Source organism: Dryobates pubescens, chromosome 11 (genome assembly GCF_014839835.1).
Source record: "Dryobates pubescens isolate bDryPub1 chromosome 11, bDryPub1.pri, whole genome shotgun sequence".
NCBI lineage: Eukaryota > Metazoa > Chordata > Aves > Piciformes > Picidae > Dryobates > Dryobates pubescens.
The window spans coordinates 34,978,340-35,005,508 of record NC_071622.1 but is presented as its reverse complement, the minus strand read 5'-3'; the positions used below and the strand labels follow the sequence as shown (position 1 = coordinate 35,005,508).

Here is a 27,169-nt window from a genome sequence, read left to right as displayed (position 1 = left end):
AGAGTAATACAATGTGCAAACAGCATCTCCATACAGAACGGAATAGTATTCACCTAGTTTTTAATCACACTGAAATTGCCTCAAATGGAAACAAGGGTCATGCTGAATGAAAATAAAACACAACCAAAAAAAAAAAAATAATGTAGATTTGGAAAAAAAGAAATTAAAATAATAATAATCACAATAAAAAAGTCAAAGTCAACTCAAAATGTGAAGTACCGCCGGACTAAGCACGTGAACCGTTAAAGACCGAACCCAACGAGAAGCCAAAACAGAAGGGTGTTGTCGGATAAATACAATTAGTGCTCAGTTTGTCCCATTCCATCCCCTCCCAAAAAAAAAGTAAACAGTTAATTTCTATTATTTTCTATTTCTTTTTTCCCCCCCTCTAGAAATTAAAGTGACGTTCTAACAGTTCAAGAATTCCTCCAAAGGTTCGGGGTATGACCGTTTGAAATGACCGTAAAAAGCAAGTCAGAAAGAGGACCTCTAAAAACTTCTTGGTGGTTGGTTGGTGGTTGGTTGTTTTTTTGTTTTGGATACACTGCAACTGTCATGTGTGGGCTGTGAAAAGAGATGAAGTCCAATGGAGGGAATAGACGTCAGCATCAACATCATGTGACTTCTGCAAAGGCCGTGAGGTGGTTCTACGAGACAAAGGGGGACAAAATCCAGACAGGTAAAAACACCCAGAAAGCACACCCAGAGAGACAGACAGACCCCATTTGGGACATTTCTGGTGCTCAAGGAAGAGCCTTGGGTTCAGAGAACCATAGAATTGATAGGGTTGGAAGGGGCCTCAAGGATCTTCTAGTTCCAACCCCCCTGCCATGGGCAGGGACACCTCACACTACAGCAGGTTGCTCACAGCCACATCCAGCCTGGCCTTAAAAACCTCCAGGGATGAGGCTTCCACCACCTCCCTGGGCAACCTGTGCCAGTGTCTCACCACCCTCATGGGGAACAACTTCTTCCTAACATCCAGTCTCAATCTACCCATTTCTAGTGTTTTTCCATTCCCCCCAGTCCTATCCCTCCCTGACACCCTAAAACATCCCTCCCCAGCTTTCTTGTAGCCCCCTTCAGATACTGGAAGGCCACAAGAAAGTCCCCTTGGAGCCTTCTCTTCTCCAGACTGAACAGCCCTAACTGTCTCAGTCTGTCCTCACAGGAGAGGAGCTCCAGCCCTCTGATCATCCTTGTGGCCCTTCTCTGGACATGGTTCAGTATCTCCAGATCCTTCTTGTACTAGGGGCTCCAGAACTGGACACAGTGGGGTCTCACGAGAGTGGAGTTGAGGGGGAGAATCACCTCCCTCGACCTGCTGGCCACATCCTGCAGCCCAGGATGTGATTGGCTTTCTGGGCTGCAAGTGCACACTGGTGGCTCATGTTGAGCTTCTCATCTACCAGTCTGGAGATCATTGCAGGCTGTGGCAGCTTTAGGCTGCTGCTTGGGAAATTATCCACAGATCAAGTAGCAAGTGGTTAAATGTAAATAAATGACCATTGGACATAAAGGGAAAATAATGCTAGGGTCTAAATAATCCCCTTGGTCTGATAATTAACATAAGGTTAATTGTATAAACTAACTCTTGCTCTTTCCAGCTTCTTCGCTCTCACTGATACTAGCTGGTTGCTTCTGCTGGCTCGCTGACCTTGGCTGTCTTTCTTTCTTGTGGCTGAGTACTAAGTTTCCTCCTCTTTCTTTTTCCCTTGTCAGAGGGGGGGAAGAGAGGGGAAGCTATTGGTAACCCCCCTGGTTTTGTCCAGAGGGGTTCTTGTGCTGTTTATATATTGCAAATGCCTGTAAATATTGTATATGTTGTACATACTCATTGCATTTTGTATTTCCAGATGTTATTGTTGCTCATAAATATGGCTTCCTTTGCTTCCAACTGGGCTGGGCTGGCAATTTGATTTTGGGGGTAATTTTCTCCAAATTAATTAGGGGGGTAACTTCAACCCACCACACAGTGGGGGGTGAATCAAACTGGTCCTGCCTGCAGCGCTCTCATTCGCTGCCATAGCAGTCCCCTTGTGAACCGCTGGCAGGTTGCCTATGGAAATGGGCTGAAGGAATCAGATGTGATGGTTCTACCATCATCTTAAAACCCCTTTTAAGGCTATAGTGAGGAGCAATCTGAGTAACTGAACTGCAGGTTGGCTATGGAAATGTGCTGAGGAAATGGGTGTGAAGGTTCTACAATCACCTCAAAAACCCCATCTAAAGCTATAGTGAGCAACAATGTGAGGAACTGAACTGCAGGCTGCCTATGGAAGTGTGCTGAACAAAGGAATCAGGTGTGATGGTTCTACCTTCATCTTAAAGCCCCATCTAAAGCTACAGTTAGTAACTGTGAGTAATTGAACTGCAGGTTGCCTATGGAAGTGGGCTGAATGAAGGAATTGGGTGTGAAGCTTCTACAATCACCTTAAAAACCCCATCTAAAGCTTTGGTGAGTAACAATGTGAGTAACTGAACTGCACTTATCTATAACTTAAAGCAAAACTGCCAGAAATTAAAGACAGTTTCTGATGGATTCTAATCTTCTATTTCAGTGCTAACACAGTTTTAATGCTGCACTTGTAGAGATTCATTGCTCCCTGTGACCTCGATGGCACACAATGAAGCAGCCAAAATACTGCGACAAAATTGCTGAGAAGTAGCAAAAATACTGCAACAAAACTGCTGAGAACTTTTTTTTTCCCCCCTTCAGAATCACTCTGCTGCCCTCTTTATCTGAAGCATTAATTCTCCTCTTCACTTCACTGGGACTGCTCTTACACACATGCAGAGGTGTATCACAATGTGAATATAAAACGTGTGACCCCACACACTGCGACTCCAGCAGCCCAAAGAGCTTTGCTACCATTTCATGCTCTGACCCAAGCAAGTGCAGATTTCTCTCCATACCTCTCCTCACATGCTGAAGAGGAAGGGGGAATGTAGACAACTTCTGGAGGCTGTAGGCAACTCAAGGAGAGAGATCTCCCTTTTTTTGTTGTTTTATGTCTTCAGAAAATTATAAAATCATAGAATTGTCAGGGTTGGAAGGGACCTCAAGGATCATCTAGTTCCAACCCCCCTGCCATGGGCAGGGTCCCCTCACATTAGATCAGGTTGCCCAGAGTGATATCCAGCCTGGCCTTCAAAACCTCCAGGGATGAGGCTGCCACCACCTCCCTGGGCAAGCTGTTCCTCACATCCAATCTGAATCCACCCATTTCTATTTTTGTTTCCATTCCCCCAGTCCTATCACTCCCTGACACCCTCAAAAGTCCCTCCCCAGCTTTCCTGTAGCCCCCTTCAGGTACTGGAAGGCTACAATTCATGTGTGGTAATGGGAAAATCCACAGCACCACAGAAGGTGCTGGAGAGAGGCAGTGGCCACCTGCTACAGGGTGCTCCAAACCCCACTTCCCCCACCTCCATCAGCAGAGGTTTGCTGGGGGAAGACAAAGGCACCAAATTGCTCCATTCTTCCAACAGGGAGCTGCATCCCCTCATCACATGTATTCACCTGTAGTGGGAAGCCCACACTGATATTTGGAGCTGTGATGGGCTGGGTTCTTTGCACCCAGGCTATATTGGCACTGGACACATTGTCTAGGAAAGGCTTCAATAGAGTGACCAGAAAGCAGTCTATTATAAATCTATCTATTATATCTATCTATCTATTATAAATCTGTCTATTATAAATCACAATGGTTACACCACAGCAGAGTTTTTTAAAAGCATTACGGGGGAAAAATATATATATGTATAAAAAAATATCAGTGTGCAACTTCCTGTGACTATGTTTTCAGTAACCAGTGGTATAGCAAATGCCATTCTTTCAGGACTCTGATTCTGCAGAAGAAAGATTAAGATTTCCCAATTAGGAAACATAACATTAACAACTGGGAGCAGCATTTTAGTTGGCTGGCCATGAGAAGAGGACACATGGGGCAACCTCAATGACTCTGGAGGTGCTGTGAGGCTGTTAGGAGATTTTCTCCAGAGCACTTACTTTAATTTTCCTCATTTAGAGCTGTAAGTTGTCTGGCAACTTAAGACTAGCATTGGTCTAAAATTACTCACTTTGTTGATAAGTAAGATGGTTTCAAAAGGAGAAATTGGAGGGAAAGAATTCCTCATTATTCATTCCAGTCAGAGCTTTCAAGTCCTGCTATGTGCTATCCCTTTCCCTGAACAACACACATTTGCCTGTGACGCAGAGAACCAAATGCCCTTTCATGTGGCATTAATTCAGGACTGGATAGCTATTACTTAGGAAAGGAGAATGTGGTTCACATTCCTGCCAGCTATGCTTCCAAAGTGAGGAGGCCAGCATCCTTGGAAGGATAACTCAGAGCATGGGATGTAACAATATTGAAGGAAATCTCCCTTCCTCAATAGACCCTCAGAGAGAACTGCTAAGCTACCAACTGCAGAGCTATTGATTCAGACCCTAGTGAGGACTTGTCAGTTCATATTCAGCAGACTCTGCAGGGTGATGGACAACTGGGTCAAAATTAATCCCTTGCTGATGGCAAGAATCACTGATACAGATTCATGCAGCTGTCTGGGTATTCATGCCTTGCTGTATGTTACTGTCTCAGGCAAAACTCTTGTGGCAGTTTTAGGCTATGCCTTTAAAATTTTTCACAGATGTTGAACAGAAAAGTAGTAAAATGTAAGTACTGGGTGTAAAAAGCAAACCAATGACAATTCTAAACAATCCCATTGGAGAGGTATCTACCATAAGATGTAGTTCCCAAAACAATCTCTCCCTGCTCTGGGAGAGATACTAACTCGCTTCTGCTTGACCTTGGCTGTATCATTTTGGCTAAGTCTAACATCCCTCTGCTCCTTTCTTTCTTCTCCCTTTTGTACAGGGGGGAGGCAGAGAGGGAGAAGCTAGTAGCTTCCCCTGGTCTTTGACCAGGGGGATTCTTGTGCTGTTTATCAATTGTAAATCCCTGTAAATATTGCAAATCCTGCATATTCTGTCCACATTCATTGCATTCCATTGCAGATTGTAGTTTTGCTTGTAAATACAGCTTTCGTTTGCTTCCAACTGAGCTGGACTGGCAAATTTAAAGCTTGGGGGTGGAGGGGGTGGAATTTCAACCCACCACAACTATAAATAAGCCTTGCTGAGACTCTTGACAGAAAACAAACACATCAAACAGAACCAAGCAAACAAACCAACCCCAACAAACCCAAACTAAACAGCATCCCTCTTGAGTAACTGCGTTGCCACTCTTTCAGCGTGCTCTTTGACTTCTGCTCAGATTACTGTGACAAAGCTCAGTGTGGGGTAACCACCACCAGCAGCAAACATATTCACACAGATGCAGGAGACAAGTGAAAAAAACAACAAAACAACAACCAAACCAAACAACAACAACGACAACAAAGCCATGCACAAGACCTCAGCTTCTCCAACGGCATGGGAAATTATTTTTGCCATAGGGCTCAAAAAGAATCAGAGTATGCAGGAGGGCAGCTGAAGGGCAGCGGTTTCACAGACAGGCATGCCAGCTGCTCTATTGCTCATTCTGAACTGACAGTACCAGCTTGATGTCAGCACCACATGAACAAAGCATGCTTCAGAGCTGGGCTCTCACACCAACACAAAAACGCAAGCCAAAGGCTAAGCCTTCAGTGCAGGTTGCTGATGCGGGCAGGGGGGGGAGGAAGGGAAGAGGGAGTGGGAAACAATCCATATTTGTTTACCTGCCATGAAGAGTTTAGTTGCATTCTGTTTCTAAGCAATTCTAGAAGTCTGATTTTGAGTTAAAAAGAGGGAGTTTAAGATTAACTGCAAGTTAATCTCCCATCCCTGGAGCTGCTCAGAAAAGGATTGGATGTGGCGCTTGGAGCCGCGGTTTAGTTGTCAGGAAGTGTTAGGTATTAGGTAATAGGTTGGACTTGATGATGTCTGAGGTCTTTTCCAACCTGGTTGATTCTGTGATTCTATAAGTGTTAAAGCTTTGGAAAATAATCCAAGATAAATTGTGTGTGTGTGTGGTTTGCAGTTCCCATTATGCATCAGATCATTATTTTTTATTAGATGTATTACTTTTTTTTTACTTGAAAGTTTTTTGCTCTCATGGGTAGGGTTAGAAAGACTCAAACCCAGCCATCATCCATCATCCTAAATATATATATATACACACATAAAAATAATTTTTCCATCTTCTAAAAAGCAGAAATTTGGAAATGTGTTTGCAGTCCTTACCCTAGTGGACTTTGCTAGCAGCCAACCTGCTCCACACAGCCTGCCAGGCAAGTGGTAAGGGTGGCAATGCAAACACAATTCTCTGGTCAGCAAAGTGGATTTCACGCTGCCAGGGGATGAACCACATTTTCAGAGCAAAGGATGGGTGGAAGGGAAATTCCCCAGTGCACAAGCAGCAGACCTGCAGGGAATGCCTTGGCTTCAGTCCCACACACAGACACTCGGCACACTCCTGCACATGTGCGCTCATTGCCTTATACGCAGCTGCTCCAAAGGCTCCATCCCTGACATCCAGGAGAACCACCTAACGAAGCGTGCTCTGAGGGAGCTGTGCTGCAAAGGATCCTCCTGACTGCTACTAATGCCTTGATTCTGTAACACCTACAACAGGTACATTGAAGGAGGTCACACTGGAGGTAGTGTTTCATTTCCTAGGTTTCAGTAGTAGCATTTTCTGTGAGATTAGATGTGGTGATCACAGTTTGTATTCAGGCAGAAATAATTCTTGGACAGCCAACCCCACAGAGGCAGATTTAAGCAGAAGAGTAGTAGGACAGCCGGTTTAGGGAGCTGCTTCTCCCCCTCTACTCTGCCCTGCTGAGATCACCCCTGCAATGGTGTGTCCAGTTTTGGGCTCCTCAGCTCAAGAGAGACAGAGACCTGCTGGAGAGAGTCCAATGGAGAGCCAGGAGGATGATTAGGGGACCTGAGCATCTCCCTTGTGAAGACAGACTGAGAGCTCCAGGGCTGTTTAGTCTGGAGAAGATCTGATCAATGTCTACCAATATCTGAGGGGTGGGTGTCAAGTGGAGGGGGCCAAGCCCTTTCTGGTAGTGCACAGGAATAAGACAAGAAACAACAGGTTCAAGCTTGAACATAGAGGGTTTCAGCTCAACATGAGGAGAAACTTTTTTACAGTGAGAGCCCTGGAGCAGGCTGCCCAGAGAGGTTGTGGAGTCTCCTTCTCTGGAGACTATCAAAACCCACCTGGATGCATTCCTGTGCAGACTACCCTGGGTGATCCTGCTCTGGGTGATCTCTGGAGGTCCCTTCCAACCTCTAATGTACTGTGATACTGTGCCATGAATGGAAATTCAAATGCTTGACGTTGAAACAGAATTGTTTATGGTCTTTTATGAGCTGCCTCTCCTGGGTATGTTTCTATGTATGGAACAAAGCTGTTGTTGTATCTCCTCCAACATACTGTATTGTTAGGAGAGCAGCATTATAACAGCAGAAAACCAAACCCCTCCCTATAACCTACTGTAAGCACATGGACTCTAGCCAAGCCATCCAGGAGATAGAGTGTTCCGAGTCATGGGTGTGTATGGACACCTGTGTGTGCTTTGGGACATCAAGCACAACAGTATTTAGATACATCTCAACAAAAGTATTTCCAGGCAGCAGAAACAGACAGAACCCCTCTCCTTCCCATCTCATGATGAACTAAAATATCTTTGTGTTTTGCTTTCAGCCTGTGAACTCAGTCTCCCTGGAAAAGCCCAGGGATGAATCCAGACTCCTTAGAGCACACTGTGTGTATAGCAACTGCACACCCCAGTGAAAGACTTCTGAGTTCCAAAGTGCTTAAGACCAAGGAAGAACCAGTAACACTGAGGATTAAAACTAAAAATGATCCTTTTCTGACCCTGTGGAGAAGCTGTCATGTGAATAATCAAGATAAGAGTAAATAGAAGACATATCCTACCTTAAAGACAGAAGGGGAAAGCTTTCCCAGTGTTAAAACACAATCAGAATCCATCACAGTACCTATACTTAACTATTGCAAAGTGTTTTACCAGCTCATTACCTTTAGCATGTGGATGATAGAACAAGAATTACAGTGTCAAACTGAACAAGACTTTTGAGACAATTAACCTTGACAGACGCTAGAAACTGATATGATAGGCAACCAGAACACATCTTCCGAGAGGAATTCCAAATGCTTATCACCATCAGAACTCAGAAATGGCACAGAGAGAGTAAGTTTAAGTTCTCTGTTTCTAGCTCACAGTCATGCTGGAGGGTCAGGCCCATGCGTGGAGCGTAACAAACCTCATGGGAACAAGGAATGGTGACTCTGGGAAAACGGCTTGGGCACAGCTGACAGAAGTAGCACTATGAGGTAATGCCAGGCAGAGACTCTGGGGATAAAATGCAGCTTAGCTGTCAAACAGAGAACTGAAAGAATACACTGTGCAAACAAGTGGTACTGAACAGCTACAGAAAACACTGATGGTCAGACACAGAATCATCCCACAGGGGATGAACCACAGCACCTAACTCCACACCTCCTTCTAAAGCCTCTTACATCAGTATTCTTACTGCCTCAATTAGTCCTAAATGCTCCATGTTCCCTTTGTATTTGATTTCAAAGCTAGAATACTTATGTTTTTAAAAACTCATGATAAAGAAGAGAAAGGCTACTGCAAAATGTGTATGGCCCCCCCTGTAAGCGCTGGTCAGTTTCAGATGACCAGCATGAAACAGAAACAGAAAACAGAAACAGAGTGTGACTGCACTCCATGAAGCTGAACTCCAAACTCTTCCAGGTGCCAGAATATCCCTATTTCCCAGTAAGCTTTGCAAAAGAACAGGAGTCTTCAACCTTGACAGATGTAGGAAGAGAGCCTCCCCTCGGTAGGAGAGTGCTACCTAACTGGAACATGAATTGTGTTGTAAGAGATGAAGAAGGTCAGAGACACAGAGGACAAAAGGAGCAGATGTGTGAGTCATGAGGTTTCTTGTTTCCATTCTTTCCATTACATTTGAGGATAGTGTAGTTAAGGTGAAAGCAGTAAAGTCTGCACTGCTGAGCCAGCTCTGGCAGGGATTCTTCAAGGAGACACTCCACAGCTATGGCTGATTTGCGTGCATGAGAAGTGGGTACCCACGCAGCACAGCTTCCTCATTTGCATGCACCACAATTAAACAGAAGTGTCATACAAACAGTGATCAACCCTTGTGATTAACCAGCAGCAGCTCAGTTCAGAATATTACAAGCACACTTATTCCTGTTGAAGTGCACTTCAAATGCAGCTCTTGACCTCCACCAGAACTCAGGCAGTGGCAGCAAGGTTAGCATGCCAAGCACATTTGCTTCCAACTGGGCTGGGCTGGCAAAGTTAATGTTGGGGGGTGTGTGAAATTTTGACCCACCACAGCCAGGAAAAAAACCCTGGGGTAGCAAGCAGCAGATCTGGAAACACAGACATGAGGTGCTTCCAGCTCTGTGTGCTGCAGAATGTGCTCAGCTAGTAATGTGTGCATTTAGAACCCAACTGCAGTCAGCCAAGTACCACAGAGCAGCCATTCCTAAAGAAGTCGTTCTTTAAGACAGCATCTTTGAATTGCTTGCTTGCAGATGCCCACAAGGTTATTAAATATCAATAACCAAGGGGGGGCAACAAGAAAGCTGGGGAGGGATGTTTTAGGGTGTCAGGTAGTGATAGGACTGAGGGGAATGGAAAAAAAAACCATAGAAATGGGTGGATTCAGATAGGATGTTAGGAAGTGAAAGGTGACGCTTGGAAACACAGGATAACGGCATCCAAGAACAACTTAAAACCTGGGTGAGCTCCCTATCATAAGAAGCTTATCTGGAATATTTCAGCCTGAAGGAACCTTACCTTCTGAAATATGAATTGATGCTCTTAAAAGGTAGTCTTGAATTAATTCTTTCTTCCCTGCACTATTTTAAGGTAAAGATCAGAGGGCTGGAGCTCCTCTGCTATGAAGACAGATTGAGAGAGTTGGGGCTGTTCGGTCTGGAGAAAAGAAGGCTCTGAGGAGACCTTATTGTGGCCTTCCAGTATCTGAAGGGGGCTACAAGAAAGCTGGGGACACTTTTTAGAGTGTCAGGGAGTGATAAGATTGGGGGGAATGGAATGGGCTGTCCAGGGAGGTGGTGGAGTCACCATCACTGGAGGTGTTAAGGAAGAGACTGGATGGGGCGCTTGGTGCCATGGTTTAGTTGGTTGGTGTTGGATGATAGGTTGGACTTGAGGATCTCAAAGGTCTTTTCCAACCTGGTTAATTCTAGTCTAGTCTAGTCTATTCTATAGAGTGTCCTGGGCAGTTCACAAATGGTAGATGTCACCCCTCCAGCAGAGCAAACATTACTTCTGCCACTACCCTTCCATACTCTGCCATAGCTTTCTCTGCATCATCTCAGTCTTGCCTAGGCTAACGCTTAGGAAAAGAACATCTTTAGTCATGAGTGAGAGGGTGTCAAATCGAGTAGGAACACCAAGCTAGCGTGACATGGTTATCCCCAGAGCAAAACTTCAGCATTTCCATAGCTGAATGTATAGCATTTCCATAGGGAATGCATATTTATTACCTAGGATGGCTTTTGAGCCACTGAAATAGCTGCTGTTGCAGGAGAGCCCAGCACAGAAATGAGAGATGCTCTTATTGAAGTGGTGTGTCCTAGGCCAACTGACATTTTTGTTTTGACATGTTACAGAAAGCTTACTGAATGAATTAATTTGAAGATAGACATTTGTTATCTAAATGCATGTTCCAGCAAATGAGACTCTGACCTCCTTCTGACAAGGTGTCAGCACAAGTGCCTTAGACAGATTTGGTTCAAAAAAGCATGTTAGAGCAGTCTGAAAAGAAATCTTTCCCTTAAAGGAAAGGAATAACACACCCACAGCTAGCAGCAATTCTTACTAAAGGACAACTCCCACCACTTTCAAGTGACTACAACAGGCTGGGAAATGGTTAGAGCATTTCCCTTTATGTTTAATATGAATATATACATATCAGGAGTTACTTGGTTTTAAAAGAATGCCACAGAAATATACCTTTGGTGCCCTAGCCAGTGGAGGATTGCTTACTATCTTCAAACACAGACACAACACAAGAGTTGTTAACAAATAATGGCAGATGAAGGCATTACAACAAAGTAGAATTGATTTCAAACTTGGCATTAGTAGTTTAAGCTTTCTCCCCTAGTAAAACCACCTGCAATGTTTTCTTGATTTGGTTTTGCTTCCTGCTTCAGTACTTGTTTGCTGAGAACACTGTTCAGACATGATCTTACCTACCACTAAGGTAGCAGCACAGCATCAACTTCAATAAACTATTTATTTCATTATGTTTTATTTACAAGAAACAGAATTTTAAATCCATCCCAACACTTGCCATACTGAGGAGACCACCACTGCCATATCTGAGTCCAAAGACCCATTTGATTTAGCAAGAGAGCTGTTGTGCAGCTCCTGTAGGAAGCACAGAATCAACCAGGTTGGAAAAGAGCTCAGAGCATCAAGTCCAACCTATTGCCTAATACCTAACACCTCCTGACAACTAAACCATGTGCCACATCCAATCCTTTCTTGACCACCTCCAGGGATGGTGACTCCACCACCTCCCTGGGCAGCACATTCCAATGGCAAATTACTCTTTCTGGGAAGAAATTTCTCCTCACTTACCCTGGCACAGCTTGAGACTGTGTCCTCTTGTTCTGGTGCTGGTTGCCTGCCTGGGAGAAGAAACCAACCCCAACCTGGCTACAACCTCCTTCAGGTAATTGTAGACAGCAATAAGGTCTCCCCTGAGCCTCCTCTTCTCCAGGCTAAGCACCCCCAGCTCCCTCAGCCTCTCCTCACAGGGTTTATGCTCCAGACCCCTCCCCAGCCTTGCTGCCCTTCTCTGGACACATTCAAGTATCTCAACATCCTTTTTCAATTGAGGAGCCCAGAACTGGACACAGGGCTTAAGGTGTGGCCTAACCAGTGCTGAGCACAGGGCACAATGACTTCCCTGCTCCTGCTGGCCACATTATTCCTGATGCAGGCCAGGATGCCATTGGCCTTCTTGGCCACCTGGGCACACTGCTGGCTCATGTTCAGCTGCTATCAACCACCACCCCCAGGTCCCTTTCTGCCTGGCTGCTCTCCAGCCACTCTGACCCCAGCCTGTAGCACTGCATGGAATTGTTGTGGCCAAAGTGCAGAACCTTGCACTTGGACTTGTTAAATGCCATCATGCTGGACTCCTCCAATTTGTCCAGCCTGTCAAGGTCCCTCTGCAGAGCTCTCCTACCCTCTAACAGATCTACACCTGTCCCCAGTTTGGTGTCACCTGAAAACTTACTAATGATGGATTCTATCTTCTCATCCTGATCATCAATAAAGATACTGAACAGGATGGGGCCCAACACTGATCCCTGGGGGACACCACTAGTGACTGGCTGGCAGTGGCGCCATTCACCACCACTCTCTGGGCCCAGCCCTCCAGCCAGTTCCTAACCCAGTGCAGGACCAATGCTACTCTCTATTATGATCACATTCATTAAGTTGTGTGCCAATATTTCCAAGTGGGTGTTCTGTCCTGGGGCTGGCATATGCCCCACAGCTGACAGAGAAGGGACTGCATCCCATGCTCCACACTAGCACTACCCTACTCAAATAGGATAAATGCCACTCTTACCTGAACTGCATAACTCCTTGGGCAGTTCGAGCTCTGCAGACTCTCAGTCAAAGCATTAATCAAACCTGCTTGAGGAGTGGAAGGCAAGAGGGTCTCACACCTACTCAAGTCTTACTCCATGGACTTAGCACTGTGGCTACAGCAGCAAGCTGGACTGATAGGTAGTGACTGTTCTTGGAGGTAACAGGAAGAGTCTCTCCCATGTAGTGCCTCTGAACTACTTCTTCCCTCTTTCTCCTTCACTGCCATATCTATTTATTTTAAATCTGATTACCTTGACTCTCTTGTCAAGATAGTCTGGGATTATCCTTCCAGGAAAGCTACATTTTGTTTCATTTGTGGTGGCTGTTGCTTTTTTACCTAAGTCAGACATTACCTTTTCTAAAGGGCTTTCGACTCGGGGTATGCTGATCATGGGCACCTGGGCCAGGTTATCCAGATGAGAATGTTCATGTTCTGGCTGACGTCCTCTGAAGTTATTTACCACACAAACAACCTAGAAGAGATGAGAAGACAAACTGAATACCTAAGGAAAAACTCATGGTTTTTTGAGCTGTGATCCTGCCATCCATAGCTAGGCAGGACTGACAGCAGCTTTAGTTGCAGGTGACTGTAGGAACACAGCTCAGCTTTCACAGAAAATTCTTACTATTTCAAGACAAAACATTTTCAACAAGCTTGTTACACACATCATCTGAGAACCAAAAAAAACCCAAACCACAACCAACCCCCTCTTATCTGAAAGGAAATCCATTACCAAGGCTGAACAATAGAATATCAGTTATTAGCAGTGTGATGTATAGATGTTCAAAGCACCTGCAGCGGAAAAGGGAAATAACCTGAAATCCCTACAAAGGGCCAGCACCTTCGAAGTTTTGATCAGCAAAGACTTTCTCAAATGGAGAGCAAGAAAGGGAGAATAAGGTAAAGACCCTCTCCAAGTTTGAAATAAGCTCTCAACTGGCTCAGGGCAGTGGCAGCTCTCACACAGGTGTTAAGGAAAAGTCACACATAGCGCTTTGTAAGAGTTCCTACTAATTCAGACACTCAGGTGAGCAGCAGTGTTTGCCCATTCCATCCCCTTCAAAACACAACTAAATTTAGAATAGAATAGAACTAACCAGGTTGGAAAAGACCTCAGAGATCATCAAGCCCAACCTACCATCCAACACCATCTAGTCAACTAAACCATGACACCAAGCACCCCATCCAGTCTCTTCTTAAACACCTCCAGTGATGGTGACTCCACCACCTCCCTGGGCAGCACATTCCAATGGCAAATAACTCTTTCTGTGAAGAACTCCTTCCTCACATCCAGCCTAAACTTCCCTGGCACAGCTTGAAACTGTGTCCTCTTATTCTGTCCCTGGTTGCCTAGGAGAAGAGACCAAGCCCCACCTGGCTACAACTTCCCTTCAGGTAGCTGTAGAGAACAATAAGGTCTCCTCTGAGCCTCCTCTTCTCCAGGCTAAGCAACCCCAGCTCCCTCAGCCTCTCCTCACAGGGCTGTGCTCCAGACCCCTCCCCAGCCTTGTTGCCCTTCTCTGGACACCTTCCAGCAACTCAACATCTTAATTAAATGGAGGGGCCCAGAACTGGACACAGGACTCAAGGTGTGGCCTAGCCAGTGCTGAGCACAGTGCAGAATGACTTCCCTGCTCCTGCTGGCCACATTATTCCTGATGCAGGCCAGGATGCCATTAGCCTTCTTGGCCACCTGGGCACACTGCTGGCTCATGTTCAGCTGCTATCAACCAGTACCCCCAGATCCTTCTCTGCCTGGCTGCTCTCCAGCCACTCTGACCCCAGCCTGTAGCTCTGCATGGGGTTGTTGTGGCCAATGTGCAGAACCCGGCACTTGGATGTGTTCAATCTCATGCCCTTGGACTCTGCCCATCTGTCTAGCCTGGCAAGGTTGGTATGCTATTTGTTATGGTTTGAAGCTGCTAGCTCAATTATAATCAAGAATAGGAATCTTCCAGAGGCTTTGAATAGAAAAAGGTAAATAAAATTGAGTAGTAAAAGGTATATAAAATTGGCCATTGGAGGCAAAAGAAAAATAGTGATAAGATCAATATAATCCCATTGCTTTGCTACTGAGGGTAAAAATTAGCTGCATAAACATTTTCTGTCTTTTTTCACTTCCTTCTCTTTGCAGATTCCATGGCTTGCTCCAGGAGCTGTTTCCTGACCTTCAGCTGGTGTATACTGTGTCTGTGAGGTACCAAGAAGGGAAGGAGAGCAGGGGAGAAAGAGGAGGTTGTGAGCAGCCCCAGAGGGGTCTGGGAACAATTCAAGGGGATCTTTGTGTTGTTTCTAAATTGTAAATAAAGAACAGTGTGGCCAGCAGGAGCAGGGAAGTCATTCTGCCCTGTGCTCAGCACTGGTTAGTCCACACCTTGAGTCCTGTGTCCAGTTCTGGGCTCCTCCATTTATGGACATTGAGACACTTGAATGTGTCCGGAGAAAGGCAACAAGGCTGGGGAGAGGTCTCAAGCACAAACCCTATGAGGAGCAACTGGGGTGTATACCTTGGAGAAGAGGAGGCTCAGGGGAGACCTTATTGCTGTCTACAACTACCTGTAGCCAGGTGGGGGTTGATCTCTTCTCCCAGGCAGGCAACAAGCACCAGAACAAGAAGACACAGTCTCAGGCTGAGCCAGGGGAAGTTTAGGCTGGATGTGAGGAGAAAGTTCTTCACAGAAAGAGTGACTGGCCATTGGAATGTGCTGCCCAGGGAGGTGGTGGAGTCACCATCACTGGAGGTGTTTAAAAAGAGACTGGATGAGGCACTTGGTGCCATGGTTTAGTTGATTAGATGGTGTTGGGTGATAGGATGGACTTGATGATCTCGAAGGTCTTTTCCAACCTGGTTAATTGTGTATTTATTCTGTCCAGATATTGTGTCCACGTTCATTGCATTTTACATTCCTAGATTTTGCTTGCTTTGTAACTACAGCTTCATTCTGCTTCCAAACCAACTGACCTAGGCTGGTGATTTATTTTGGGGGTAACTCTCCCAATTTGTTGGGGGGCAGTCTCAAGGCACCACACTACTCAAAGGAGTTCATGCAGTATGCATCACAGAACAGAAGAAAAGAATGTGGGGACTGATTTATTTTCTTTTCTGTCCTTTTATGACTCTGGAAGTAAAAACAGAATGGAAAATTCTTTAAAACAGACAAGCAAACATAACTCCTGGACATCTTGTGTGGTGGGGAAATATGAGTAGGTATGTTTTGGAGACCTGAAGCTGCACTCACATTTCTCAGAGGAGTGAAAACACTCACCTCAGCCATCCCTCTGGGGCTTCTCATCCAAGCCAATTCCTCAGATTCAAGATCTTGTGAAAAAGACCTTGAGATTCAAGAATCAAGTTCAAAAGTTTTTTCACAGGGGAAAAAATTCAGAGGTGTGTTTATGTGGTGGGTTGAAAATTCCACACACACCCCCAACATAAAATTGCCAGACCAGCTCAGCTGGAAGCTAATGAAGCTGTATCTACAAGCAAAACTACAATCTAGAAATGCAATGCAATGAATATGTACCAAATATACTATATTTACATATATGTACAAATTATAAGCTACACAAGAAGCCCCCTGGACAAAGCAGGGGGTTACCAATAGCTTCCCCACTCCCTGTACAAGGCAAAGGAGAGAGAAGAGCAGAGAGTTGCTTGTCAATACTCAGCCACAACAAAGCAATGCAGCCAAGGTCAGCAAAGCCAGAAGCAGCCAGAGCTGGTATGTGCCAGAGCAGAGGAAGTGAAAAGAGAGCAAGTTAGTTTATACAACTACCTTTATGTTAGTCATCAGACCAATGGGATAATTTAAACCTTATCATTATTTTCCCTTTTACATCCAACAGCAATTTATTTACATCCTACTACTTTCTGTTCAAGATCTGTGGGAAATGTTCAAGGCATAGCCTAAAACAACCACAATTTAGTACTGCTACAAGCTGGCAGACAGTGAACAGCAGTAACTGTTCTGTGCCACAGTGAATGCGAGTAACAGCACCAGCTTCCTGACACAGCCACTAGGCACTGCTAAACTCTGACTAACTACCTGCTTCCAGAAAAGGCTAAACAAGTTTGGTTTGTTGTTGCTGTTTTGTGGTTCTGTTTGTTTGTGGGTTTGGGGTTGTTTTTTTGTTTGTTTGGTTGGTGTGGTAGTTTCAGGCTATGCCAGAGGAGGTGGTGGAGTCACCATCACTGGAGGTGTTCAGAAAGAGACGTGATAGGGTGCTTGGTTGCATGGTTTAGTTGGTTGGGTGGTGTTGGATGATAGGTTGGACATGATGATCTTGAAGGTCTCTTCCAACCTGGTCTATTCTATTCTATTCCATTCCATTCCATTCTTTAATATTTTTTTTCACAGATCATGAGCAGAAAAGTAGCAAAATGTAAATAAATCGCTCTTGGGTGTAAAAAAAGGAAAAGAAAGATAATTCTAAACAGTCCCATTGAAAGAGATAAGGGACTAAAACTAGTTGTACCAAAACAACCTCTCTTCTCCTCTTCTCTCTTCTCTTCTCTCTCTGGGAGAGATACTAACTTACTTCTGCTTGACCTTGGCTGCATTGTTTTGGTTAAGTCTAACATCTCTCTGCTCCTTTCTCTTTTCCCTTTTGTACAGGGTGGTAAGGGGGGGTTGCAGAGAGGGAGAAGCTAGTAGCTTCCCCTTGTGCTGTTTATTAACTGTAAATATCTGTAAATCCTGTATATTTTGTACAGATTCATTGCATTCCATTGTAGATTGCAGTTTTGCCTGTAAATTCAGCTTTCATTTGCTTCCAACTGAGCTGGTCTGGCAAATTTAATGTTGGGGGTGGGGGGGGAAATTTCAACCCACCACAGTTGGTTTTTGTTTGCTGTTGGGGTTTTTTTTGTTTGGTTGGTTGTTGTTCTTTTAATGAATAACACAAAACTTCAATGTAAATCTGCATTAGCATGAAAGAAATTCAGTGAGGTTGCTTAGAAGCTGGAAAAGAACTGCTACTTATTGTCTGATCAGTGCAGGTATCCCTCTAGTGATTGTAATACTTCACACATGAATAGATGCGGTTCTGAAGGACATATATTGAGGCTTGATGCAAACACTGTGTGAAATGCCACAGTATGGTATATAAGAAAGTCAAAAAAGCTAATTTGATCAGTCTTCTCTTGGCTTCACAATTCTGAGTGTATGCAAATACAACTAAGGGCACCAATAATGAATTAAACCCCCTAATTAGAAACAGCCCTTCTCTGTCACGTGCTTGTCTGAGAGGCTACCAATATTCTTCCTGAAGAGAGGCAAAGTTACACAGTGATGTTTTCTAACAGAAGAGGCACAGATGCACACTCACCAAGAACACTGCTATAGATATTCCAGGCTACCAACATCCTTCCTGAAGAGAGGCAAAGTTACAGAGTGATGTTTTCCAACAGAAGAGGCACAGATACACACTCACCAAGAACACTGCTATAGATATTCCAGGCTACCAACATTCTTCCTGAAGAGAGGCAAAGTTACAGAGTGATGTTTTCCAACCGAAGAGGCACAGATGCACACTTACCAAGAAGACTGCTATAGATATTCCAATTACAAAGCCTGCTATTACATCTGACCAGTGATTTCGGTACTCTGACACTCTGTTGATTCCAGTAAGGAAAGCCAAGCACATTAAGCCCAAACACAGAACAGGTTTTGCAAGCCTTGTTCCTCTGGCCTTGACTGTGTTGGTGATATACATCTGAAAATTAGAAAGGAAGACAGTGTAAGGTTGAGAGGTATCTCCCATTAATTAGCGAATGAAATCTCTACATTGTGTTTGAACAGACTATGTGTGTTTGGGTTGTTGGGGTTTGGGGTTTTTTGTTGTGGCTGTTGTTAAAGAAACAAGAAAGCAGAGCACTAAAGTCATCCAACCCTCTTCTTAGGGATCCAGAAAAGAATTAGGCTATAGAGCAAAGCTACCTTTAATGTGGACCTGAAAAGCCCCCCCCAAAGAGCATGCGAATCAGGTAGTCCTATCCTCTTGCTTCAAACCTCTCTGTTTACTTATGCAGAGAGGTAAGGAGCCTGAATTTTCACTCTAGGCTATTGACAGTAACAGGAAAAGGTCTCTGCTCTGAAAGGGGCTACATCAAGGCCTTCTTTCTGTTAGCAAATGCCTTTTCCCCTCGCATATTACTTCTCCAGGAGACTAACTAGAGAGTTACCAAAAAGCAGTGAACTTTCAACTAAATGCCAACATCTCCTTTTAGAAATAATGTGTAATAGTTTCAACTAGTGCTGAATCAATACACCCCTGTGCTTCACAGATGGTGACTAAGGTTGTTTAGTACCAATCCCCCCCCCCAGCACATGAACCAATCGAAATGCAGAAACCTTCATGCATCGTACCCTGAAAAATCAATTTGCCTGTTTGCAGTCTAACTCCCTGTGCAGTACTACTGAATTAAAAGCACTGCCTAATGACAGAGCAGCTCTTCTGCCCTAAGGGTGCATACAGTGACTAGTAGGTTTAAGGCAGCACTTTCCTAGTTCTGATAGGCCAATGGAAGAAATGAATCACAAACCTTTAAATTTCCACTCTCTGGAATCATGGCATTATGCTGCTTGAAAGGTCCCCTCTGAAAACTTATACTTAACTAATAAGACTTTTGAGAAAAAAATGTATTTACCTTCTGCAGAAGATGTTCTTGTAATTAAATCACTGAAATCACAGAATCACAGAATGGTCAGGGCTGGAAGGGACCTCCAAAGGTCATCCAGTCCAGCCCCCTCTGCAGTCAGCAGGGACATCCTCAACTAGATCAGATTGCTCAGAGTCCTGTCCAGCCTCATCTTGAATATCTCCAGGGATGGGGCCTCAACCACCTCCCTGGGCAACCTGTGCAGTGCTCCACTACCCTCATAGTAAAGAACTCATTCCTAACATCCAATCTAAATCTGCTCTTCTCTAGTTTGAAACCACTGTTCCTCATCTTGTCCCTGTACGCCTTTGCAAACAGTCCCTCTCCAGCCTTCTTGTAGCCCCCTTCAGGTACTGGCAGGCTGCTATGAGGTCTTCCCAGAATCTTCTCTTCTCCAGGCTGACCAACCCCAGCTCCCTCAGCCTTGTCTTCATAGCAATCCCTAAAAGCTTCACATTTAGAATGAGTTTTCAGTTTGAAGAACATTTTCTACAGAGTTTCATTAGAGATTCTGAGTGTGTAATGCAAAGGGAAACAGATGAATCTGCATTGAAGAATCAGTGCCTTTTTACAGTATCACAGTATCACCAAGGTTGGAAGAGACCTCAAAGATCATCGAGTCCAACCTGTCGCCACAGACCATGACCAAGTGCCACGTCCAATCTCCTCTTGAACACCTCCAGGGACGGTGACTCCACCACCTCCCTGGGCAGCACATTCCAATGGTGAACGACTCTCTCCGTGAAGAACTTTCTCCTCTCCTCGAGCCTAAACTTCACCTGGTGCAGCTTGAGACTATGTCCAACAAATGGCCAGTCCTTGGTTCTTTTGTACTTTCTGAAACTTCAGCTCACCTTACTCTGTTATCAGTTACAAAGTGCTGCAATAATCAACTCAAGAAGAAGTTTAGTAAGCATAGTTACACTTATGATAAATCAGGTGAAGGAATTAGTGGCCAGAATTTGTCTGAAAAGAGCAAGCACATCTGGCAGTGATTTTTTTCAGAGCACTAGAGGCATGGCTTAGAAGAGAAATCAAAGCTTAAGCTCATAATCACAGTGGGGTGATTATATACACACACAGAGTTGCATCCAGTTCTGGGCTCCCCAGTTCAGGAGGGACAGGGATCTGCTGGAGAGAGTCTAAGAGGGGGCTGCATGGATGTGAAGGGACTAGAGCACCGCCTGATGAGAAGAGGCTGAGAGCCCGAGGGCTGCTTAGTCTGGAGAGAAGACTGAGAGGGGATCTAATCAAGGTCTATAAAATCTGAGGGCTGGGGGTCATGAGGGAGGGGACAGGTTCTGCTCAGTTGCACCCTTGGATAGGACAAGGGGCAATGGATAGAAACTACAGCACAGGAGGTTCCATCTCAACATGAGGAGGAACTTCTTCACTGTGAGCATCACAGAGCACTGGAACAGGCTGCCCAGAGAGGTTGTGGAGTCTCCTCCTCTGGAGACTTTCCTTCTCTGTCTGGATGTGTTCCTGTGTGACCTGGGCTGGATTCTATGGTCCTGCTCTGGCAGGGGGGGCTGGACTCGAAGGTCTTTGAAAGTCCCTTCCAACCCCTAACATCCTGTGAGCCTGTGATCTCTATTTGCCAAGTCCCTTCCTGTATGTGCAGTCAAGATTGTCATGGCCAGGCCATCTTTCAAAATACCCTGAGGGGCCTGCAGCATGGGTATCAATTCTGTCTTTTCCTTAAAGTGCAGACACCACTGATATTAAAATACTCCACCTATGCCTTTAGCAGCACTTCTTGGGAACAAAAATCCAGGCCAGTGCAAACAGACCCACCACCACTGAAGGAATAGTTGGCATGCAAGCTACTACAGGAGATGACTCCTATAAATTGATGGCCTGAGTGTTACCCAGCCAAGGCTGTTAGAGGGCTGACATTACTGTGAGGCTGCTCCCCAGAGTCTTTGAGAAGTCTTGGAGATGGCAGGACGTCCCAAAAAGGTGGAAGAATGCTGCTGTCACCCCCCATTTAAAAGAAAGGTTTAAAAGTAGGAATCCAGGAAATTAAGAAGGGTTTAATAGCTAGACACAGGAAATTACAAAGGGTTTAAAAGTTCAACCCAGGAAATTATAGGCTCATCAGTCTTACTTCAGTCCCTGGGGGCAGTCACAAGTCAAATGAAGCAAGTGGTTGAGAACAGCCAACATATTCCCCAAGGGCAAATGGTGCTGGACACACTTGATCACCTTCCATGACAAAGTAACCTGCTTGGTCAATGGGGGACATGCAAGGGACAGTCTGCCCAGGTCAGCTCCCCAACACTGGACACTTAGGATTCAGGTGGACAGGGTGCCAGGCCACCTTGTCTACATCATGCTTTTGGGGAGAAACAGACAAGATCATAGAATCATAAAATGGTCCAGGCTGGAAGGGACCTCCAGAGGTCATCCAGTCTGACTTCCCCACAGATGGCAGGGACAGCCCCAACTAGATCAGGCTGCCCAGGGCCTTGTTGAGCCTCACCTTGAATATCTCCAGGGAAGGGACCTCAGCCACCTCCCTGGGCAAGACAGTCCTTTCACCTTGGTACTCTGTGATTGCGACTACTGAAGAACAACAGCAGCAGTGTAAACTTTTCCTGGCAGAGTGTAGTGCAATGTCTATATATTTGCAAAGCTGCAGAGCATACAGACTTCCCCAGGGCAGGATTCAGAGTGGTCCATTTTTAAGCCTGACCTCTCACAGCTCTAGTAGAGTGCATGAACAGAGTGAAAGATCTGATTTGCACTACGAACAAACTGTAATTAAGCAGTTGTTTTTCTTCTTCCTTCTGAAGGAACAGCTGTAAAGCAGCACAGTCAGTAACTGACAGAGTAACATCCTGCAAAGATGACAGGGTTTGTCTCCTCTTACATTTCATAAATACTAAATGAAGAAACTAAATATGAATAAAGGAAATAAGAAAGGAAAACAGCTCAGTGATTTAAAACACAACTGAGAATGAATAACAATATGATCAGAGGGCTGGAGCTCCTCTCCTATGAGGACAGACTGAGGGAGTTGGGGCTGTTCAGTCTGGAGGAGAGAAGGCTCCAAGGAGACCTAATTGTGGCCTTCCAGCATCTCAAGGGGGCTACAAGAAAGCTGGGGAGGGACTTTTTAGGGTGTCAGGGAGTGATAGGACTGGGGGCAATGGGAAAAAAATAGAAGTGGGTAGATTCATATTGGATGTTAGGAAGAAGTTCTTCCCCATGAGGGTGGTGAGACACTGGCACAGGTTGCCCAGGGAGGTGGTGGAAGCCTCATCCCTGGAGGTTTTTAAGGCCAGGCTGGATGTGGCTGTGAGCAACCTGATGTAGTGTGAGGTGTCCCTGCCCATGGCAGAGGGGTTGGAACTGGATGACCCTTGAGGTCCCTTCCAACCCTAACAATTCTATGATTCTTACATGGCTAAATATGTTTACTGAACAAGTCCATCTCAGGCCCTTTTAAGAACAGAAATTGGAAGAGAAGGAATTTAAAGAAATCATTTAGTCAACAGCAAGACCAACAGCAGATATTTTTGTGAGGACAGGGATTGATACAGGAGTTAATTTTACAGGCTATAGATTCTCCTGCAACATCAGTGAAATCTTGTCTTGAAGAACTTCTACTACTGCTTTTCTTTTTTTTCCTGGAATAAGATTTTAGTCTGAAAATATACAAAGCTGATACAGAATCACAGAAACATTCAGGCTGGAAAAGACCCTCAGGGTCACCAAGTCCAACCCATAACCCTACTCTACAAGGGTCACCCCTAAACCATAGCCCCAAGCACCACATCCAAACCACCTTTAAACACATCCAGGCTTGGGGACTCCACCACCTCCCTGGGCAGCACATTCCAAAGCCTGACCACTCTTGATGGGAAAAAATTCTTCCTATGTCCAGTCTGAACCTACCCAGTCACAGCTTGAGGCCATTCCCTCTTGTTCTATTACTAATGACCTGTGAGAGGAGACCAGCACCAACCTCTCCACAAGGTCCTTTCAGGTAGTTGTAGAGAGCCATGAGGTCTCCTCTCGGTCTCCTCTCTTCCAAACTCAGCAGCCCCAGTGCCTTCAGTCGCTCTTCATCAGATTTATTCTCCCGGCCCTTCCCCAGCTTCCTTGCCCTCCTCTGCACTGGCTCCAGCACCTCCACATCTCTCTTGGATTAAGGTGCCCAAAACTGGACACAAAACATGAGGTGTGGCCTCACCAGAGCTGAGTCCCAGGGGACAATCCCCTCCCTGCTCCTGCTGGACACAGCATTTCTAATCCCAGCCAGGATGCCTTTGGCTTTCTTGGCCACCTGGGCACACTGCTGGCTCCTATTCAGCTGCTTGTCCATTTGCACCCCCAGGTCCCTTTCTGCCAGGCAGTTTTTCAGCCACACTGCTCCCAGCCTGCAGCATTGCTTGGGGGTGTTGTGACCCAAGGGCAGGACCTGACCAAACAGGTCCAGCAAACAGACACAGGTGGAGAGCCACAGAAGGAGGTGGATGTTATCTTCTATTCAGTGGATTTTCAGGAAAAGACAACCATTTATACTGGAGTCTTCAAGATGCTAGAAGTGAATCCTTCAGACATCCTCATAAATGGAAAGGAAAAAAAATCCAAATTTAATTGAAGTGGATTTGAATATAGGTGTTTGAAAGGGCCAAAAGACACTACCAAAGACAAAGCCACCTGGGAGGTTTCTGACCTGACTGTCTCAGGTCACAATACAATGAAACATCCTAGTGCTGGCACTTAGCTTGCCCTGGGAAAGCTCTCTAAAACTGTCATGCTACAAGTCTGACTCACGTGAAATATGTCTCAAATGTAGAGCAAACTACATCATTCCAAAACAGAAAAGAGAAAACAGGAATTGCATGTCAAGTGCAGGACAAAGTGGCCTCCTGGGCTATGCTGCAAAGCTCTCCCTAGCTGTTGTCTTTCCTCTCTCTTTAGGCTCACCCACACAAACACAGAACAGGTCCCAGAGTTCTGCTTCAGAGCAGAGAGAGTCATCAGGCTGGTGCACCAGCCAGGAGGGAGGTTAGAATAGAATAGAATAGAATAGACCAGGTTGGAAGAGACCTTTAAGATCATCGTGTCCAACCTATCATCCAACACCACCTAATCAACTAAACCATGAAACCAAGCATCCTGTCAAGCCTCGTCCTGAACACCTCCAGTGATGGTGACTCCACCACGTCCTCAGGCAGCCCATTCCAATGGGCAATCACTCTGTCTGTGTAGAACTTCCTCCTAACATCCAGCCTAAACCTCCCCTAGCACAGCTTGAAACTGTGTCCTCTTGTTCTGGTGCTGGTTGCCTGGGAGAAGAGACCAACCTCTGCCTGTCTACAACCTCCCTTCAGGTAGTTGTAGAGAGTAATAAGGTCACCCCTGAGTCTCCTCTTCTCCAGGCTAAGCAGCCCCAGCTCCCTCAGCCTCTCCTCACAGGGCTTGTGTTCCAAACCCCTCACCAACTTCGTTGCCCTTCTCTGGACACATCCCAGCAAGTCAACATCCTTCCTAAACTGAGGGGCCCAGAACTGGACACAGTACTCAAGGTGTGGCCTAACCAGTGCAGTGTACAGGGGCAGAATGACCTCCCTGCTCCTGCTGGCCACACTGTTCCTGATCCAGGCCAGGATGCCATTGGCCCTCCTGGCTGCCTGGGCACACTGCAGGCTCATGTTCAGCCTACCATCAAAAAGCACCCCCAGGTCCCTTTCCACCTGCCTGCTCCCCAGCCACTCTGACCCCAGCCTGTAGCTCTGCATGGGGTTGCTGTGGCCAATGTGCAGAACCCAGCACTTGGATGTGTTCAATCTCATGCCCTTGGACTCTGCCCATCTGCCCAGCCTGTCCAGGTCCCTCTGCAGAGCCTCTCTACCCTCCAGCAGATCAACTCCTGCCCCCAGCTTGGTGTCATCTGCAAATTTACTGATGATGGACTCAATGCCCTCACCCAGATCATCAATGAAGATGTTAAAGAGGATGGGGCCCAGCACTGATCCCTGGGGGACGCCACTGGTGACTGGCTGCCAGCTGGCTGTGGCACCATTCACCACCACTCTCTGGGCTCAGCCCTCCAGCCAGTTCCTAACCCAATGCAGTGTGCTCCCGTCCAAGCCAGGGGCTGTTAACTCTCCTGGCATCTGCTTGGGGCCCAGGAATGCGAGTAGGAAGATCCCCTCCGTGTTTGCTGTTTCAGTCCTCCCTACAGCAGATGGTCTGGGGGACGACAGAGACAGACCAGTCCATTAGTGGGTAGAGAATAATGACTCAAGGCGACAAGCAGCAAGAGAAAGGAATCACTGCACAGGCATATATCCAAGGCAGTGATCCAAATATGCCTTACCTCATGTTTGGTTTTACTTTTTTAATGTGCTATCATTAAAGAAAAAAATCTTGAGCTATCCAATTTATATAAGGAATGTCACAGACATTCCACAGGAGGACTCTGTAACTTCCAATATTCATCATAGCTATGAGCAAAGAGCACTCTGAGATCACAGGCTGAAAAAGCAGTGGGCTATAGTGGAAGGTAGGCTGTAAAAAGGTTCCATGCTTAGTTAGAATCTTCTTTAACAATCTAAAAGCTCTTCAGCTTCCTTCATTAGTAATTATTAGGTCACATTATTTCCAGTAAAACTCACAGTATCACTATACATTAGAGGTTGAAAGGGACCTCCTGTGATCATCCAGCCCAACCCCCCTGCCAAAGCAGGATCAGCCAGGGTAGTCCATACAGGAATGCATCCAGGTGGCTTTGGAAAGTCTCCAGTGAAGGACACTCCACAACCTCTCTGGGCAGCCTGCTCCAGGGCTCTGTCACCCTCACTGTAAAGAAGTTTCTCCTCATGTTGAGCTGAAACCTTCTATGTTCAAGCTTGTACCTGTTGTTCCTTGTCTTATTACTGTGGACCACCTAAAAGAGCTTGGCCCCCTCCACTTGACACCCACCCCTCAGATATTGGTAGACACTGATCAGATCCCCTCTCAACTTCTCTCTTCTCCAGACTAAACAGCCCCAGGACTCTCAGTCTCTCTTCACAGGGGAGGTGCTCAACTCCCCTAATCATCCTCGTGGCTCATCCAGGCCTTTCTGCAACTACCCACTGAAGATTTTTTTAGTGCTTTTGAAGCCTCCCCCAGTTTTGCAGTAAGTATTGATGAGCCTAGACAAAAATTGGCTTCCAAGGAGAGGGGTCAAGACTGGCAAAAGGAAGAGAAAGCTTTAGAGATGTTGGATCCTACTATTAAGTTTCCAAGCACGAGCTCCCCACAGTTAGAAGTCTAAACAACTAGGAAAGAGATGTCCTTCAATGTATAAGGACTGTAAGATACACTCAAGACTAATCAAATTCTGATTCAATCTACAGAGGTCATTACCACGAGCATCTGAATTGATAATGAAGAACTGACTGACAAGAAATATCCAGAGGTCTTTGGATAAATCACCTGATCAAACTGCAAGGTTATTTTGCTGTTCAGCCTGGAACTAATACATCCAACATGTGAAGCCCAAGATATCTGCTGTACAATCAATTCCAAGGGACACTTTGACTTGCTACACCAGCTACTGAAAAGAAATTCCACTTTCCTAAGCCTGCCCCTGAGAAGTAGCCAAACCAATCCTTCAATTCTTCAGTTTCCTAGCAAAAAATGCCCAAAAAAGCCAACTCAACATAGTCACTCTGCTACTCCTCTGCTGCCTGAACACTTCCTAAAGGCTACCAATGACAGGCCTGTCATGCTTCCAACAGCTGGCAACTGAGCAAGTGCCAAACAGGCACTTCAAGGCTAAGGACAAGTGAGTTAAGGTCTACGCCGAA

General features: G+C 45.6%; 1 protein-coding gene across 2 annotated transcripts in view; it reads right to left on the bottom strand.

The window, feature by feature from the left end:
• Positions 1-336: 336 nt before the first annotated feature.
• PLPPR5 (phospholipid phosphatase related 5) overlaps positions 337-27,169 on the bottom strand; it is a 76,118-nt gene continuing 49,285 nt past the window's right edge. Inside the window, exons 4-6 of one of the 2 annotated variants that reach the window (XM_009908088.2) lie at positions 18,233-18,409; positions 13,047-13,166; positions 337-647 (exon numbers count right to left, since the gene is read on the bottom strand). In XM_009908088.2, the coding sequence (XP_009906390.2) occupies positions 615-647; positions 13,047-13,166; positions 18,233-18,409 (330 nt within the window). In that variant the 3' untranslated portion in view covers positions 337-614. Of the gene's footprint in view, positions 648-6,378; positions 6,611-13,046; positions 13,167-18,232; positions 18,410-27,169 lie in introns of those variants that run through there. The other variant, XM_054165048.1, reaches the window with a different exon arrangement.